At 41.4% G+C, this 19,621-nt stretch overlaps 1 protein-coding gene across 1 annotated transcript; it reads right to left on the bottom strand.

Moving 5' to 3' along the window:
- Positions 1–3,787: 3,787 nt before the first annotated feature.
- NIPA1 (non imprinted in Prader-Willi/Angelman syndrome 1) lies at positions 3,788–18,700 on the bottom strand. The gene is made up of 5 exons (XM_017818469.1): positions 18,483–18,700; positions 15,340–15,387; positions 11,382–11,472; positions 9,975–10,135; positions 3,788–8,873 (listed from the first exon to the last, which is right to left on the bottom strand). The coding sequence occupies exons 1-5, from the start codon at positions 18,640–18,642 to the stop codon at positions 8,362–8,364; spliced, it is 972 nt and encodes a 323-aa protein (XP_017673958.1). The 5' UTR covers positions 18,643–18,700; the 3' UTR covers positions 3,788–8,361.
- Between the last annotated feature and the right edge of the window lie 921 nt (positions 18,701–19,621).

Below are 19,621 nucleotides of genomic sequence, written 5' to 3'. Positions count from 1 at the left end.
CGCCGCTGTGCACCTGCAGCCGCGACCGGCCACTCCCGCCTCCCGCCCCGGGTGCTCCGGCCAGCACCCGCGCTACCCAGCTTTTACAGCCTCACGGAAAAGCACAGAATCACTGAACGGTTTGGGTTGGCAGGGGACCTTGAAGATCATCCACTTCCAACTCCCCTGCCATGGGCATGGGCACCTTCCACTAGACCGGGTTGCTCAGAGCCCCGTCCAGGCTGGCCTTAAACAGCTCCAGAGATGCGGCATCCACAGCTTCTCTGGGCAACCTGCTCCAGTGCCTCACCGCTCTGACAACAAAGAATTTCTTCCTAATATCCAGTCTAAACTTACTCTCTTTCACTTTGAACCCATTCCCCCTTGTCCTGTCAGTACATGCTCTTGTAAATAGTCTTGTCCCATCTTTCCTGTAAATTCCCTTCGGGTACTGGAAGGGGCAGTTAGGTCACCCCGAAGCCTTCTCTTTTCCAGGCTGAAATAAACACTTAGAAGCCACATGCAGGAAGTGAGAGAGGCATTTTACAGGGTTGGGTAAAGGGCATGGTTAAGTAATCAATTTAATTCAGGTGCCACACTCTCGCTGCATGCTTTACAACCCCAACTGCTTTAATCTCATACTAAATAAATTGGTAAATATAGTTAGACAAATATTTGTCCTTGGCTTACAGCATGGAGCCTTTCAAACAGTTGGACTTCAGGCTCAGAGGGCTGTTGGATTTCTTCAGGACTATCTGAGTAGGCTTTACACAGCTGCCTTGTAACGTTAAGTCTGGACAAACAACACTGCCAAAATACCTGTGGTAGCTCCACATGGAAGATGCAGCTCTGCCTCTTCAACACGAGACAGTTTTGTCACAGCCCTTAGTGACAGCAGTTCCTACTTTTTTAGGCTTCTCAGGATTTGTGTTGACATTATCCTAGTCTGCACAAACAGCTGCTTTATTTTTGCTAAACCTGGAAAAACCTGGAAACAAAACCAGAGAACCAATCTTGGCTTTCTCTCACAGGATACTCATAACAAAGCCACTCCGTGTCACATTACCTGCTGTGTTTTTTCTCATTAAAAATGGTCCCTCAGTCTGTCAGAAAAATTAAATTCCTACAGCAGTCAAAGCATATGGATAAATTTTAGGCCTATTCTGTTCTCTAAGGCAACATTCCATTCCCCAATGTGAAACTAATCTAGTATTCTTGACATGAACTTTGCAATTATATATATGCGTGTATACATAAAAATATATTTTAACATATAAAACTGCTAAGCAATTTGCAGTCATTACCTACATAATTACACAGTAGGAGGCTAGCTTTTCTGTGTTTTACAGATACCAAAGATACCAAAACTGTGAAGTCTTTGAAAAAAAGTTCAACAGCTGGTGAAAACGGTTTCTCGAACGGATTAAAAAAAATTAACACCTGTACCACCTAAACTGGTACAGTATAAACAGAAGCATCTAAGTACTGATAGCTAAGTTCAAAGTTTAAAAGAGCTAAAGAAATTAATGTGCCTGTGATCATGCCAAATGTTGGTAAAGCATACACATACATATTCCTGAGTTAAACAACAGTCATATCTGAAGCTAGTCAATTTAAACTTCCCTTTCCAGTCTCCTCTCCTGCTCTCCTCTTTTCAAAAACACCTCTCAACCAACCTAAAGCAATGAGTGAACACCTGAAAATATTAACTGGACTCCTCTAAGCATTATAGACCCTTATGAAACTTCAGTTATTCTCTGTTAATCCTCTTCCTCATGTTTCTTCAACTGCTAGTTCTGCTTAACATACTGTCATCTGTTCACACAAAATATGAATTCAAGTGCTCTCAATTTGGCACAAATCTTTAAATATTTACTCCAAAGCCAGGGGTTGTGCTCAGTAACAGAAAATACTCAGACCATCTGTGAGTAATTTACAACAGCATGGTACTTCAGGCATGTCTGCTGCGTATCTGGAAAAAACTCCAAACATGAGAATGCTGGTAACCTGCCTAACTTGACCCATTCTTGTAGGGAAGCTCAGCCACACAAGCCATCTTTGTGCCCCATGGATTTCACAAAGGAGGTGAGCTAGCACAGGTGCTATGAACATCGTTTTTCAGGGCTTAGTATCTCTTATGTGTATAAACAACTCGTATTAAAAGGACAGAGAGCAAAAACACCACCCATACAACCTTGGGGAGCATGACCAAGTTAGCAGATAGTCTAGTTTGTGTTGTGTACAGACTGACTCTTGTGCAGTGATTTCTGACGGTGTAGACACAGCAAAGGGGTTGCGATGAACGGCACTGTGTGCCATCCACACCCAGCTGCTTTCTGATACATGGTCCCTGGGCAGAATGGAGCCAGCTGGCAGAGTTTTAAAGCATCCCACCAGGATGGTGAATCTAGTCAGGTCAGTACCTGACAGAAAACTGATTAGGCAGTCAGGAAGCTCTAACAGGGTCTCTGATGTCCACATCATGTTGCATTCACGAAGACAGCTGAGCAGAACAATGAAGTCATGTCTGCGAGTCTACTCATACAACAGGTGCACTGTCACATACAAATAACTTCAGGGACTTGGCTTAAGACTTAAACTCTTAGAACAAATATCACAAAAAAATCAATGGAACTGTTTTTTCTTTTGGCACTATCAGATTTTGGTCTCTAACACTCTTCCTATATGAACTGTGTTGGTGAGATAAGTATGCTCAGGATTATGTCCCAGACTTTCAACAATACCAGTGGTGTAAATGGCATATTTGCCTTTACCACAATGCTACTGCCTTAGAGGCCTAACTCCAGAGATGAACAAGAGGAAAATAAGAAGTTGAATTCTCCTGATAAAACATGTTCTTAAAATACACACTCCTCTATGCTACCTACTTAAAAATCAAGATATGCTGCATGCAGAAGAAAAAGCCTCTCTAGTTTTTTGGACTGTCTTTGTATGTTGCATTAATATCATCAGCACCTCTAAAAATAAAATTACAGTAAAGAATCTATGCCAGTCTTTTCCACTGCATATGTTTAATATTGGAGGAGATAATTTGTTTAAAAATAACTTTAAATTTTGACCAGCAGTAATACTAATGCATCCCCTAAACCACAAATGCCTGAATCACAGACTGAAACAATTCTTAATCATAAATCCCACCATTAAAAAAAAACCCAACCACCTAAAACTTAACACACACACACACACACACACACAGATTGTAAGCCATGTATTTGCCAATACCTGATACAAGGAGCTAGGAATTTCAGATGAAGGATTAGATGGGCAGTCACTGTAATTTTCCAAGTGATTCCACAGGAAGTTCTTGTGAGAGACAATAAATCAAGACTGGTGACTTCCTTACAGCTGTTGCCACTCCATGCACATCCAACTGTGAAGCAGTAGATCTTGAAATAAAAGCACTAGCAAGTAGCCAGTGTACAGCAATGCAGGAACAGAGCACATGTTAACCCTAAAGACACAGTTTAAAGTGACTCAGGCCTCAGCAAACATTTCTCCAGAGAAGTGTTCATTCTAACTGTGAGCAAACTTCAGTCTAAGGAAGACATTAAGACTATAGCCTGCTGGTAGACTCCAGTATAGGACAATTGAGCCCTTCGTGTGGCAACTGATCTGTACCCAGACAAGAACCTGCTGTTCTGTGTAAATGCAAAACGGCTGTTTTATGAAAGGTAAATGAAAATAGTTTAGGCTTATGAATTGGGATTAGGCTGTAAAGCAGCTAAGTGTGTGGGAAACTTCATTTTTTTTCTCCCCCTGGGATAAAGAGGAATCACAAAACAAAACATTGAGCTAGAAATAAATCATTTATTTTAAAACAATACAGGTTAATAAATAGATTAGTTATCAGAAAACTTAATAAATAGCCTTTAATAATTTACACAAGGCAAATACAACATGCCTATAACTATTTTTTAAAAAGCAAAGAGAGTAAGCTTGACTTGTAAGCTGTTAACAAATCTATATATACATTATTCGGAAGCTAATAAAATAAACCATTTTTATGTAATCTGTAGTAACTATATTGCAAGAGCATTGAAGCAACCAAACCTGACACTGTATGTTTGTTGCCATCCACCTTTTCCCCATATCCCAATAGAACTATTTTTTACATTCCGGAAAAAAAAAAAGTAGGGGGGAAAAAAAAAGAAGAGAAAGTTCCACAGTTGAAAAAGGATTTAACTTAAAAATACCACTTTGCGTAATATTTTCCACTCTGCAGAGCAACTTTATCAGGAGGGGGGGGGGACATGGGAGGACCCAACACAAGAACAAATAATAAAAAAACCCAAAATTATTTTCAGCTTTTAAAAAAAGATTTCTTAATCCATAACATTTCAACACTGCTGTCTGAAACACTTGGGCACTAGTAATAATAACTGTTGACCACATTGGTGCCTAACACAGACCAAAATTCTGCATTCTTTAAGCCATATTAGCACCAAAAATTATTACAAAGATAACAGGTAATAGATAAACATTTGATAATGCTTGATTTAACAGTAAAACTTCAGCAGTTACACCATCTCAAGACAATGAAGGAAGATCTGTAGAATCCTTGATGTTTTATATTTGTGAAACAAGAATGTGAGAGGGGTATAACATGCAAACAACTGCCCATTTAAAGCACCCCCTATTTATTAACCCTAAACTTCTTCAAATACAAACCCTCTATTTTTTAAATAAAGAGGAAAGGTAAACCTCACTTTCTAGTGATTCAAAAAATTAATCCAGTGTTTCCATTTTTCAGTGCTAATTACTTCAGAAAAATACATATGTTCCAATATAAATCAGTATTATTAATAGGAAGCTTCACTTGTCAAACTGTGATATGACAGGTTCTTATGTTAGTTGCAGCTCACTAATAAATAGGCTCTATTTACACATACAGAGTCCTGGAAAGTCAGTACAGCAGATAACTTGTTTAGACATTTTTCTTTTTTACATAAGTACTTAAGGTGTAACAAATTTTTTTTTTTGGTTGTATCAAAAAGGTTTCTATTCTCCTATTGGACATTTGAGGGATTTTTGTGTTTGACACCTAATAAAGATTGTGACTGACATATGCAAATCCTCCATACACTGAAGGGATAATGATCAAAGAGCTATCCTCAAGTGAGTACCAAGTAAATATGTTTGACAAATATAACAGAAGTCAGACATACAGAGTGAAGCGCCTTTCACATGGATTTGAATTGAATTCAAATGCATTCCACTGCTGCAACAAGTCCACTTTTTGTATGCATAGCCTCTCCCACTTCTACTTTGGAATCAGAACTGAAGCCATCTGGCTCCCAGCTATCAACAGACATAACACAAGAGAACGGGAAAAGGGCAGACCCATAAGGGACACCAAAGCTCAGGAGACAACTGTGCACATTTGCTCCCTGAGATGATGAAACTCAGATATCTGTCTTATTCAAAGTGCTTACTTATTAAAAGGGTGAAATAAAAACAAAAAGAGTGAACAGCTAAAATTCAACTTCAACATTGCCTTCTTTTAAATCAGAAAAGCAATGGGACTAAAAAAGGTAGGACACCTAGAAAGAGGAGGGTGTGGGATGGAGTGGGGGAGAACCTTATCAACAGTGACAACAGGAAATGCTAATACATTTCTAAAGTTAGAACTGAATCAGATCCAGGTACAGCAGAACTCAAAGGAAAACTGCTACACACTGAACAAAATAGCAAAAATAAAGGTTTCCATTACTTAGCATTCAAGATGTAAAAGGCTGCAGATACAAGTGATGTGCAAGGCCACAAGAATTTCTTTCACCTTATGTGCTGGCTTTTGACATCTCTATTTTAAACATCAAGGGTAACTAGACATTTCTAGAAAGATCATCACAGATGAGGAGCATCTGGGGAGAAGAGAACTATGCAGACATTTATCAGTTGTAAGGATAGTCAGAGAACCACAGAACACAGCTGCTACTTTATTCTTCCTCTGCATAGTGAGCACTTATCAAGTAAACTTTGTGTGGAGCAGAAAGTGGCAAAGTTTAGACAGGGCAGTCAAGTTATTTTAAATCTAGTATTAACTAATAATTTGCATATGCACCTAACATAATAGGACAGGCACTTTATAAATAATTAATTTTAAAACAAACCAAGACAAACAAAGATGGCCAAAGGAGGAATGAGACCACAATAATTTCAATTCTGACCTAAAGATTTTTAACCAAAGTCTTCAGAGATTAAAGGCTAATACAAAACCAACATGCAACTCAGGAACTCTGAATTTGAATTTTGAGAAGACAACTTGACTGCTTCAAGTTGTTGCACAATATTTGAAAATCCATGTAGATGGTCTTTTCTCTGCTAGTGCTACTCTATTTCATTAAGATACCCAGTTACTGCGCTGGCCTATAACGACATACATTTTTGCCAACTCAGAGTCACTCCCCTGCAATTTGGAGTTATAAAACAAGCTTGAAAATAACACAGTAGGACTCTTACTCCCTCAGAACAGTCCCTTCAGAATACTAAATCTTTAGGATTCACTTTCACGATTATTGCTGCCATTAGTAGGGCTTATAGCATTCATTTTAAACTAAAGTGGAGGCTGAGTTTTAAGAAAACATTAGTTCAGGTCAACAAAAACGATCACGAGAGCAGACAGTATTACACCCTGCTAATCACAGTCCATGTTCTTGTCAGGCAGCCACAAAGCTACATTCACGATTTCTGGATAAAGTGTCATGAACTTTCTCAAATACTGTCTTGTAACCACGTTGGGTTTTCTTGTTTTTCTCAGAAGATGTCCTGATCTAGAGGTGTTGAGTTCCATGGTACTCTTCTAGTTTTGTACTTACATGGAAACAAACATTCACTGCTTTGCAAGCTTTCAAGTTTTTGACTCATGATGTTAGCTACCAAATATAAGTAGAACATGAACATTAACTGTTTCTTTCTTTGACATATCAATACCCTCTAAATGGTTTAAACTGAACTGTTCAGAGTCATCCCCATCATAGCTTAAGCTATCTGTACTACTTGTCAAAATATTATGGCCGAACCATTCACACAGGTCTATAAATTACTGGAGCTGAATGTGTGTCCCTGTCAGTTATCTAAAACTCAGCTCTTTGAATGCCTAAGCTTTTTCAGTCTTTAACTTCATTTGCCCACATTACAAGAGAAATCAGACCATCTTTTTTGAGCTAGGAGCAATCTCATGCTCTTCTCTCTCTTAAATTTTTTTGTGGTCTCTATTTATTAGCTGCTTCACAAAATGGTCTCCTGCATTTAGTCACTGAACTAAAATAAAGGTATGCTGGACTGTTTTCAACACTCCTGTAGATTACCTCTTCTCATTAGGCCTATGAGTTTTTCAGAAGCTGTCAAGGCATCTGGGGATTTCAGTTCAGGTTTGTCAATTCTTCCAAAAATACATGGGTCCTTCTAGATGCTTTATGTGTTTAGAATCTGAATATAGTCCAATATTGTAGACAGTGAAATTGAATTATTAAACCAGTATAGGCCAGCTGAAACAAATACATTCACAATTATGCAGTATTTTTGGATTGCAAAGGCACTGAAACAGTTCTGAGCTGCTTACAAATAAGCCACCATGTAGGCAATGAGTCTGTGCATCATTTCCATATCCTTCACAGGCTTTTTGTCTGCTCCCAATTAAAAACTCTCAGATGAATGCAGTATGTCTTAATGCACATAAGTTACAAAGAAAAATGCATACCTGGACACAACCATCAGCTGATAAGTAATTAGTGAAAGAAATTTAAGGGTCCACTGCTCTGTATAAAGAATTCAATTTAAAACTCCCCAGTGTCTTCGCCACATGGCAGACAAAGTTGCCAAGACAGTCATTAAAAAGGACAAATCTGCAGTTCATGGTTCAAACAACATTTATCTCAGAATTCAGAGCCTTGACGGTGAACACATTGCTATACTGAAATTAAGAAATTGTTCCACTTTTATTCCCCCTTATTTTAAAGGTGCACATCACTCATGATGGAAGGTATCAGATTGAGTGAGTTAGAAACTGATGTTCTCTGCCCACAGAAACGGTACCTCAGAAGTCACAACACAAGCTTTCACATGCAGGTCTGTCAGAACATCCACAGACCTTTTCTGAGGGACTACCTTTTACAGTAAAGAAAGACATCGGTCTCTATGCTGACTCAATCAGTGGTTGCAATTAAGTTCATTTATTGTGTCGACTGGGGTACATGGACAACTGTTCCTTTGAAACTGGATGGAGGCTTCCAATTCATTTCATATAGGCCACCAAATCATCAGAGGGTAGTTACCTGCCTGAATCCTATTTGAATCAGTGACCTAGAAATTAAAGACTCTGCATCCTTCCCTGAGCCATCCAGTTTCCCCTCAAAAAATATTTTAATCTGTTTTCATGTTAGGTTTATTTAGATCTCCAATATTGAAATTGAATTCCTTGAAGACTTGTATAAGAACAATTCCAATAGATACTGTGGTGAATCCGCAAGCCATTCCCAAAAAATCTACCACTCCTACATTACTCCATTCCCTGAAAAGGATGGCAGAAGCCAGCAAGACTAGGGTGGTAAACACAACGTAGTAGATGGCACCAAACACAGAGGAGTCAAAACATTCCAGTGCCTTATTGATGTATCTGAACTGAATGATAATGCTACATCCTAATACTGCCAGAAGTACCAGACAGAGGTACAGAGCCCTTTGACTCGACGGATTATTGTGAAAGATATCTTGAGCAGCCAGCCCAATGCCTTTTGTACTAGGAACAGTGAAACTGCCCAACAGAGAGCAAATACTGATGTAAACCATGATATTAGTAGGTCCATGAGCTGGAGCTATCCAGAAGATAAGCAGGAGAAGCATTAGCAGCACTATGCAGAGATAACCCACGAAAACTGGAAAACAAAAAGGAAACAAGATAATAGCAAGGTGAGAACTCTTGGTCTTCTAAAAATTTTTGCAGGCAAATCATGTCATACCAGTGAACTTCAGTATACATCATGCTTAAGATTTGCTATTCAATATAGATCCAAACCACTGAGCTTCTAGAGATGTTGTTGGCATCTGCAACTGATGATGTCATGTTCTTTGGGTAAAACAAATCATCATGTAGTAAATGACACTGTTGCACATTTGAAATGGGTTTTGGATTGCTATTTTTATTTTATTCTCTCTTCCATCAGGACTATACTCCTTAAAGTCTCTTCCTATGACAGACAGCAGGGACAACACCTCCTTCATAACCAGTTCAATAGGGCATGGTGTGTGGATCCAGCAAAGAGCTTAAACATAAAGTTAGATCCCATTAAGGTGAGCAAGTGGAGTAGGGACAGTTGGAAGAAACGTGAAGCCATATCACTAACATTATAGCATCAGTACACAGATTAGATCAGTGAAAAACATCTCATGCTTTACAGTTTTAAAGAAATATATTGCCAATTCATTTTGTTCAGACTTAAACTGTAAATTTAGACCAGGGTATTTGTTTTCTTTTCTTTGTTTGCAGATTTTTTGAATAGCTGGTGTTATTAGGGTTGACTTTCACTTAAAACAAATAAAGGAAAAACAATAGTTGTCCATTTAGCTCTTAAGCAAGAAAAATAAAACTGGGCCTGGAACATATTAGCACCAGTATGTGTCCTCCAGCAGCTAGTGAGAAAGAAAAGGCACTTCAACATATGTCTCAACGGCCTATTTCTATACAACAGCCTATTTTTTGCTTTATTGTCTCATTGTTCTGAGCTTGCTGTGCAGGACAGTGTTTTCAAAAGTATCCACATTTTCCTTTCTGCACACATATCTCAATAAATATGACAAGTTCTACGTACACTAAGGCATAGTTTTCCTATACAAAACCCGTACTGGTTTCTCTCTGTCACATCATGTTTTCTTCAAAAGTCAATTTTCCTACCTGATAGAAGTGTTAAGCCTCTTCCTCCTGCATACTCTTGCTCAACGTCACAAAATTGTTATGAGTTAATAAGAAACCACAGTACCTGGATTTGTAAGCTTCTCTTCAAGCTCAGCCTGAGTCGTTACACTCTCGGACTTTGGGGAATGGATGATGAGAACAACAGACCCGGCGCAGCTCAGCAAACATCCCAGCTTGCCAAGAATGTTCAGTTTCTCTTTCAGTAAGTAAGAAGCTAAGATGGACCTTTCACAAAGAGGAAGAAAAATAAAAGTTTGACTACATCCTGTTAATAATGTTCTAACAGTATTGTGCCACATGAATTTCCTTCTTAAAGGATTATTATCAAATGTCAGTGGATCTTCAACCAAATGTTGGTGAATCCTCAGAAGGTATTTCTGACTTATCTTAGGAAAGATTCATCCATTCGCAGTTTTACTCAATCCTTGACATCTCATCTCAGGAAAAAAACCAACACAACAAAACAAAACTCAAACTCCAACAAAACTCCTAACCACAACACCTCAAAAAACAACACCACATCACCCCATCAAAAAAGAATCCCCAAAAACCCAACCCCCCAAATCAGACATCTGGCCCCTAAAGGCAGTTATCTACCCATTTCTAAATTGGTGAGCTATGACAAAGCCCCATTTTATAGGTGCTAAGCAGTCAGGAGATAAAAGTGACCTTTGGTTACAAAGATCACAGGGCTCAGCTCAGAGAAGTAGCTGACCAAAGTACACAAAATTATGTGGCCTAGGATAAAATAATAGGTGGTAAGTAGAGCACCATCAGTGTGCTTCATAGTGTATAAAACTAAAGTCAGTCATGAAGCTGATGCAAAGCCATCTACACTCTGAAGCAGATGGCCAGTGCAGTCAGCAGAAAAATCTTGAGGCAATGTACAGCTTTGTTTTTAAAGAGTTGTGCTTTTTCACTGCATTAGTTCCACGACTGTAGTTTACTTATTCACAAAACATTTAGTTGCGTATTAAAGTCCTTAAACTCACTGCCTTTTCTGTGCCGCCCACAAACACAACGTTTAAGAAGCTGAGGGCATGCATATGCAAAGAACTCCCTTGCTTCAGGACAGGGGCTAAATCTAACGAAACGAAAATCAGCATTAATAAATACATGTGGGCTGTGCATAGCAGGGCAGAGAAAGACTGTGAGACAAAAGGAAAGATCTACTTAGTAAGGGAACTGTGAATAAGAGAATAGGCAGAAGAGTCCAGAATAACCACAGTGAAGGGAGAAAAAAAATGTTTATCTGTTCTGAATCATAGTGATAGCTAAAGCAAAAGATACTCAGGAAAACCCTTCTTCACCACTGTCTTCCCCTAGCCCCAGCTTTGCCAGGGAAAACAGGAATAAGTGACATTATAACACATCATTAACAGCCATGGTCCTCTAGTGAGCACTGAGTCCATCTGACATTTTATTAAGTAGTAACAACATCCAGATAAGAACAAGAAAAGCAAACTCTTACCCAAATGGAACGCCAAGAGCTCCCAAGGGCGTCACTAGCACAGTTGGGACTGCAGTGTAGGCCAAGAAATTCCCTATTTGACCCAGAGCCACTGAGAACAGAACCAGAAATAAGCCTTTAAACCCCTTTGTAAAAAGAAGTAATCAAAACTTACCCAATATTGTTCGGGAAAGACTGAGCTAACTGGAAAACAGATGTTGCAGATTTGCTTAGCTCTTTTAATTTTGCACTTAAACAAAATGGCTGGGGTTTTTTAATATTTCTTTATTATTTCTTAATATAGGATTTATATTTGCCACACAAGGGTATCCAAGTGGGCAGAGTAAATAATCTCTTTTGTAACTTCTCTTAGTTGAACATAAGACAAGACTATAAATTAGAAGCACTCATAGATGACATTCAAATATCTCAGTATTAAACTTAAATATTTATATAAGGAAGGCTAAAAGTACATATGACCCATGTTTTCATCTTTAGAACGTGCATGTACATAAAAAAATGCACTTGATTATAGTTCCTGACAGCAGTGCTACTTTTTTGGGAGAAAAAAAGGACAGTACTGAGGAATCTTCTGAAGAAATCCTAAGCACAAGCATAAGGACTCCTCAATACACTACATCAAATAACACTGTATAGCATCAAAAGTCATTCCTGACCACTGTAAAGAGATCCCTGACAAGTCATAGAAACAGCCTCAAACCTTATTTGTCTTTCCTCCAATTCAAGTAAATTCCAAGATGTACCACACTATTGCATATCACAGCTGTGATAACAGTTCATGTGTTCAAGCTTTCAGTTAAAAAATAAAAGCTGGGTGGTTTTGCAAGTGCTGGCAAGTTTATAATAGATCAATGTACTTGCATAGTTACAGGGTCTGTGGTAACTGGAAAGAAGCTTGAGACTGAGCACAAATTACATACAGCTCAAATTTCCAGCTGCTCTTAAAAGCCATTATCAGCATTTAAAAACATTTCAAGAATCCAAGATGTCTTTATGCTCAGGCTGGCATTGCCTTCAACTATCAAATATTATTACCATCATTCTGGTTTTTACACCTGCAAAGCACTGTGCAAACATTAATTAATTTACCAATTTAGCTCACATTATCAGTAGGGCTGAAGACCTGTGTAACCTACAGGAAACATGAAGGAGACAAACAAACTTGCAAAACTGCAGAGTGTGGCAAAATTACACTAATTAAATTCACTGAGGTTTTCTCTACATGCAGGAGTGAGCCAGAGAAGTTGATGAGCAGCATTTCTAAAGCAGAAGAGACAGTGGTGGTCTCCCTGCCCCTGGGAACAGAGTAACTCTGCTATCAGCCTCAGGCTTAGTTTTCAGATATATGTGGCAACTTCTGGCATTATCTTCAAGGCATCTGAAGGCACTGGGGCAGATCTTGGATGGGGGATGGAGCACAGTTGGCATGCTGTGTTTCTGCAGATTACAGACATTTCCAAATAACTCTGACAAAAGGTTGCTTTTTTGGAGGTCAGGTGTCTTAACTTTCTGTTGGAAGAACTCCTAACAGACGGCATCAACAACAATCCACAAATTAGGTCTCCGAAGTTTCAGTCAAACCAAATATATCGTAAGGCAACTGAACTTACTGGAGGTTTTCCGTATCACCATGGGTAATATTAACAGTCCCTTACCACCATGAATAACAGACCAGGACTAATTAAGACCAAATAAAAAAAGAATCTCATTGTTACCATCTACCTGATGATGAGGACCTTTGCTGCCAACCTATCCAGTTCTCTCTGGACAAAAATTCCTCTCCAGACACATCAATGCTGTAAGTCAAAACATGACTTCAGTTCTTGAAGGCACAACAAGGTTTAACCTTGGTAAAGAAGTACCAGTATCCCCAAAGTTATTGCAACATAAAACTCGATGCACACTGACCTGTCTACATTAGCAAGGAGACCAGGAGCAGACTGGGAGTACAGAAAAAGGTATCTGCTCTAGGCATGTCAGGGCCTTTATTTCAGGCTAACTTCTGCCTGCTCCCATGAACTGGAAATCTATTTGCAGCTTGTATGCATTAAGCATGTTCCTAGAGTGCATCTTCCAGCAGTTTCATTTTAACATCCAGTTCAGGAGCTCCAATTCTGCTATGAAATGTGAAATAAAGGCCAATCCATGGTGACAAACAGGAGATTCGCTTCACAAGTGTATTCCCCATCTGCAATAAAATACTAACACAGACATATCCACTATAAGAACCAGCTGCCTCTATGCTGCTATCAAAACCTGCACTGTAATTAATTAGCCAATTAATTAATTTAATGCTCATTGAAATACCTGTACACATGCTGCAATCACTCTTTTGACTACAGTGAAAGAAAAAGTCCCTTAGCAGAATCTGCAGCCCTTCCTTTGAAGTCCTCAGTAATCCAGTGGATCCCAGGGCCCCAAAACAGTTAGGCAGCGTTATGCTGAGTCAGCATGCCAACACAGAAATGCTTGTTCACTGTCTGAACAAACACCATGAAAACAACTTGACAGAGTTTATGTGGGTTTTGTTAGTCATCCAAACTCCAAATTCTCTGCTTGACAAAATTATATCAGCTGCTATAATTTCATCAAGATAACTGGGGATATTGCTAATTCCCCAAATATCACCCTTCTCTGCATCCCATAGGTGCCTACCTGGCCCTTGCTACTGCTGTTTGTGACTCTGTTGCCATTCTGAGTCCATAATATCGATAACATTTCTTCTTGGTTCCTCTGTAAAGCTACTAAGGCTTTGTTTTGAAATACCTGTATCTAGCTGCTGGGAAAAAAGCCAACTGATACCATTCCCTTCAGCTGTTTTGCCTTCATTCAATTCAGTCAGCTCTTTTAAGCATGAAATTGTTTTCTCCGATTCACCAGGATAAGTCCTGTAATAAAATCTCTCTTATTTTAACTCCTTCTGCTCAGAGATTGCAGATGGGAGCCTCATGAGTGATAAACAATGAGACTGATACATAGATTTATTTCTACTTAGGCAGTAGTGATCTTGGCAGAGGAGGAAGCTGACAAAGAACTACTTAAACTCAAGTTAAATTAGCTGAAGACTTCCTTCTGAAGCTCTGTTGGCTTTTACACTTGTGAACTTCGTCCTTCAAAGGGATCTATCAGTTTTTGTTCCTTTTGCATAGCTTTAAGACAACAAAAACAAAAGAGACTTACCTTGCTGCCACAAAACCAGAGGCACAACTGGACTCATACTTCTCAGAAACAGCATCAGAACATTTCCAAATAATTCACAAAATGCTGGATTAGAGTCTAAAAGTGGGTATAATTTTAAGCTTGTGGGTAGAACTAGGGCTGACCTGCAAGAGGAGAAAGCCAGCTGCTCCCCATGCTCTACATTCACTACAGAGAATGAACTTGGTGTGAGCAGAGTTTAAAAAGAAATTAAGGGTAAAATTACACTGATCTCATATCAGCACCACACAAGGCTTCATATTAATCTTGCAGATTAAAAGCAAAACTGAAACTCTATCTGTTAAACTAGAACTCAAAAAGGATTTTTTTTTTTTAATTGAGGCTGGTTAAGTGCTTTCTGATCTAAAAAATAACATGTTCTCAATGAGCCCTTTTGTGCAGAGCGACAATTTTTAATTCATCTTTGACTTTTATTAAAAACTGAGCAGGCCACCACAATCCAGGGACAAAACCATGCAGGAACCCAGAGTCAGAGCAGTGTGTGGCTGCCAAGGGCTGCGAGTACCCAGTGGTTTGGAAGTGTGAAAGATGTGTGACTCGTGTTGCTTTCTCAAACACCAGCAGGCATGGTAGCCAGAGTGGGAGATTACTAATGGTGGGATATTTCTGGTGATGGAAATTTCACGACAAGTGAGTATGAGATTCAGTATGAAAACCCAGATTTCCTGATGTCTTGTATCACCACCTAAGCCCAAGTCCTCTTAAGAAAAAAAAAATTCAAACCTTCTCAGATACTTACTTGCAATAGTGCCAGACCACCATACTATATCTGTTAAGTATGAAGTACCTGGAAGAGGAAGTACAGGAAAATATAGTTATTAAGGACCTTCATCTTAACCCAATTCTTCAAGGCAACTGAGCGTGAGGGGGGAAAAAAAGAGAGAAGGTTCTCGGATTTGGCTTATGTGTTGAAGTGAGACCTTCTTAAGACAATGTATTAGTCAGAAGTTTTGATTTCCAGTTTGAAGTACCTATCTGATGCTAACATAGTATTGTGTAGAAAAGCATCCAAAATGTCACGAAATGCTTCTGAGGGTGACATTTAAACATACAGATTAAAACCTCTACTAGGAGAATGGAAAACCTATGGAAACAGAACATGATTTGGATCAATTAGTTTGCTAATATAACTTCAGTGAAATTGTTTCAGAAAACTTGTAGCAGAGAAATTGTTTTGGTGCACAGGTTGGCAGGATTGTAGTGTGGACCAATCCTCCTGCATTTAAGTACTGGGAAGTTTTATGACTGAAGCCTCTGCATTCCTGATATCCTGCTCTGTTTCAGGGAGAGGAGTAAAAACTCTGGATTGTCCCTTAGTACGTCCCAAGTTTAAGGATGATTATTTTTCACTGTCAGATTATAGGCCTTGGGATATGCACATGTGGAGCCTGTGTACCACATTTTATAAGTTCTGCTTCAGTAGAATATCAAGGCTTTCTACACTAAAGCATGGCCTCCTCCAAGCACAACCTTCACATCACGTTATGCTTCTACGTTTTGCTCCTTTTTCTAGCAATACAGCTCTGCATTTATTTGGGAAGGTGCTCTCTCAAAAGCCACTGGAGCAGTAGACAATATTGTACCTACCCTGAAATCCCAAATGAAAGAAAAACACAGTAATCTATAACTCTGGAAATCAAACTATATAATTGAAATGAGATGAAAAATGACTAATGGAAATGGCCAGCTTTTGAGTGGGTGTAATAAGTTTTTAGGCTTTTGTTATTGCATATAAAATAAAAACACTGTTGGAGGCAGAAATTATAGAAAATATTGACTCAAGCAAGGTAACTTTGAAAAATATTTGTCACTTACTGCTGTTTCTAACCAGGCAAGTATTACTAATTGAATTGATACTATATTATTGATTGAATAGAGAGGGCAGAAAAGACTTGAGGTGCCTCCTTGTTAATTATATAACACCTGCTGAAGCCAATGGAAAAAAGACATCATCTGACATGGACGATCTCGGACACACAGCTCCAACTGCTAGATTCAAGGCAGAACCCCACTGCTTCATAACATTAAATAGAGAGAAACCTGAAGTATTTTCCTGTATGCCTCCACACTGAGCACAGCAATAGAAAGTAGTACGAACTGCTCAGCAAGATACACAAATAAACATCACTACTATCTTCAAAACAGGATGTTTTACAGCTGCTAGCGCTGAGAAAGTAGGCACATGCCCATCACACTTAACTCAGTGCTCCACTGAAAGCTCTTCAGGAGTAATTAGACCCGACTATACTGCAAAATGGAAACTTTCTCCAGCTGCCTTGGGATGAAAAGTTATTCCTTTCTCTTGTATCTTCTCACTGTTTCCTTCACAAAAAAAGAAATAATTTGTATTTATGATGCAAACGTGATCTCTCTGTGGACAACAAAAATGTATTACAGCCATCTTGGAGAGAAAGGGAGACTATACTTGCAAAATCAAAGTTTGTCTGAGGCCTTTAACTGTAAGGTCATTGCAGAAAACGCAAAACAAACTTTTTAGATCACGCTGGCAGCTGGTAGTGACATAGTTCCAAACCCTGCTTTACTCCACTGCATCCACTATTAACATGCTAAATGCAGCAGGCACGGGAAATAAACTGCTGCTCTAATATGAACCATCTCAAGTACAAATATATATATATTTACGTACACAGATGCATACAAAGAAAATACCTTGCCTCTCCTGGTCACTAAAAAAGATTTTTCATAAGAAAGAGTTCCCAGAACCTATGGACACCTGCTCATACATAGACACCATCACCTACAAAAACAAATGGCTATTGACTACAGTAATAGAATCCAAAGGGCTCATGCAACCTGTGTTTATAACTTTCCCCTTACATAAAAGCATGATACTAAGAACAAATACATTGCATTCTCCTACATTCAAAGCATGATGATGCAACTAGCAAGTGCTGTTCAGCTGCATGCTTTGGGGAGCTCCAATTTCAAAATAAAATACAGAAGATCTTCACACTCTGAATATATAGTTTTGTTTTGGCCAGACTGTCTAGACAGCACAGTCAGTTCCTGAATACGTTCACCTCAGACAACAATAATGAGGCATGGGATTTCAATATGAAAAATAAAAGAAATAAATTATTTCATGTTACTGGTGCATCTTTCTTCTCAACAAGAGAAAACCACTATGACTGATGCAACGATGCAACTTGGAAGGGCTAGAATAAACAAGTGACAAGATGTGCGGATGCTGTTCATGGCAAGAAAGTAGCAAAGCCACAGAAACTGGTTGGAAAATCCCACAAGTACATGAAAAAGAGGAACCTATGTATGCACGCGCGTGCATACAATACACAAGTCCTCAGTGTTGTGTTACAGCGAGACATAAGACCAGCGAGCTGACCATACATCAGAAAACTGTTGCTGGTGCCCACCTTCACCCACTCTCATTGCTCTCCACCCGTAATACATCCTGACTGATCCGCACCTGCCGTCTCTCCGGTCATTTATCACCTCCCCGGCGCCGCGATCCAGTCATGGACCTCTGATGTCAAACACGCTCAGGCTGACAAACTGAGGCCGGCTCCCTCGGTCCAGCCACCAGAAAGGTGTCCCCCGCTCCAGGCGACACCGCCACCCCCTCGGAAGAGGCTGTGTCAGGGCCCGGGGGTGCCCGTGTCCCGCGGCAGCCCTCCCGCATCCTCCCCCTTCCCCTCCGGTCCGGCCGCCGCCGCAGCGCGGGAAGGGCTGCGCGGGGGCGAGGGGAGGGAGCGGCCGGGCTGCCCCGGGGAGGGAGAACCCGTCCCGCACGGGGCCGGGGGCCGTGCCCCGCGCACCGGGGGGTTACCGGGGGTGCCGAGGGGAGCCTGGAAAGCCCGGGAAGGGTCGCTCCCGCCCGCCGCCACCGCGTCGCCGGGCCCCTACCTCTCCCGCGGGCCCGCACGATCCCCTTCTTCTGCAGGACGAAGGTGGAGCCGTTCACCAAGCTGGAGACCACGGCTACGCTCAAGCCCAGCGACACGGCGGCGGGGCCGGGGCTCTGCGCTGCCCCCTCGCCCGCTGCCGCACCGACCGCCATCCGCATCGCCCCGCCGAGAACTGCAGGCGCGGCGGCTGCCCGGGCCCAGCGCTCCCGGCAGCGGCTCTGCGCCGGGACCCGCCCTGCGCTGCGCTGCGCCGGGGGCGGCTCCGGGCGGGAGCGGCGGCTCCTGGCGCCCGTCCCGCGCGGGGACGGCACAGGGTGACGTCATGGCCTCGGCAGTGCTGCCCCGACGGCAGGTCTGACATCACGGCTCCGGCCGCCCTCCCCGCGATGGCACCGCGGGGCAGGGAGCTGCCGCCGGGCCGGGCCGGCGCCGCTGCTGCTGCTGGCGGTGCGGGGGGCCGGCGTGGGGACATACCGAGCAGAAGCTCGGAGCTGCGAGCGTCCGTGGACAGAGGGCTGCGGGAGGATATGCAGGGGGATGCGGGAGACGAGAAGGATGTGGGAAGATGTGCAGAGGGATTTGGGAGGAGAGGGGGATGGCAGCAAGGCGAAAGGATACGGGGAGACGAAGGGATGCGAGATGAGCAGAGGGATGTGGTCTGCAGGACAGAGGAGTCCCGCCGGTATGGGAGCAGCGCTGCTTTCCAGCGCTCTCGCTTTCCTTCGGGTTTTTTAAAATTCATGTCTGGTCCCCGGTCCGGCCAAAGCACGAGGTGTTGCGGCGGCAGAGCGGCAGCGAGCCGAGGGCCAGGCGGGGGCTCAAGGCCGCCGCTACAGCCGCCGTGTGAGCCGGAGCTGCGGCTCGATCCGCTCTGCCACCGTCCAGGTCAGTGTGCTGGGCAGAGCTGGGGAATCAGCGAGGGACTGTGTGGCTACGGACTGAGAAACCTCGGCCAACTGGCAGGAGTCATACACATTGCCTGAAAACTATGGGATCCATAATCTCTCCAGTTTTGTCCAGCAGTAAATCCCAGAATCTACATTTATTTCCAGGAAAAAGTTCACTCTCTCCTAATGGCACAGGCAAGGTGAGATGCTCAAAATCAAGAACCTCCCCTCTCAGCTATCATTCAGTATA

The sequence above is a fragment of the Lepidothrix coronata genome, unplaced genomic scaffold, assembly GCF_001604755.1.
Source record: "Lepidothrix coronata isolate B3197 unplaced genomic scaffold, Lepidothrix_coronata-1.0 Scaffold68, whole genome shotgun sequence".
Taxonomy (NCBI): domain Eukaryota; kingdom Metazoa; phylum Chordata; class Aves; order Passeriformes; family Pipridae; genus Lepidothrix; species Lepidothrix coronata.
This window is presented reverse-complemented; position numbering and strand designations above follow the sequence as displayed.

Coding starts and splice junctions, on each gene's coding strand:
- NIPA1 (XM_017818469.1), bottom strand. CDS start 18,642: ATGCGGATGGCGGTCGGTGCGGCAGCGGGCGAGGGGGCAGCGCAGAGC. Junction 15,388..18,482: donor CGTGCGGGCCCGCGGGAGAG/GTAGGGGCCCGG, acceptor TTCCTCTTCCAG/GTACTTCATACTTAACAGAT. Junction 10,136..11,381: donor GCTCTTGGCGTTCCATTTGG/GTAAGAGTTTGC, acceptor TCTTTGTGAAAG/GTCCATCTTAGCTTCTTACT.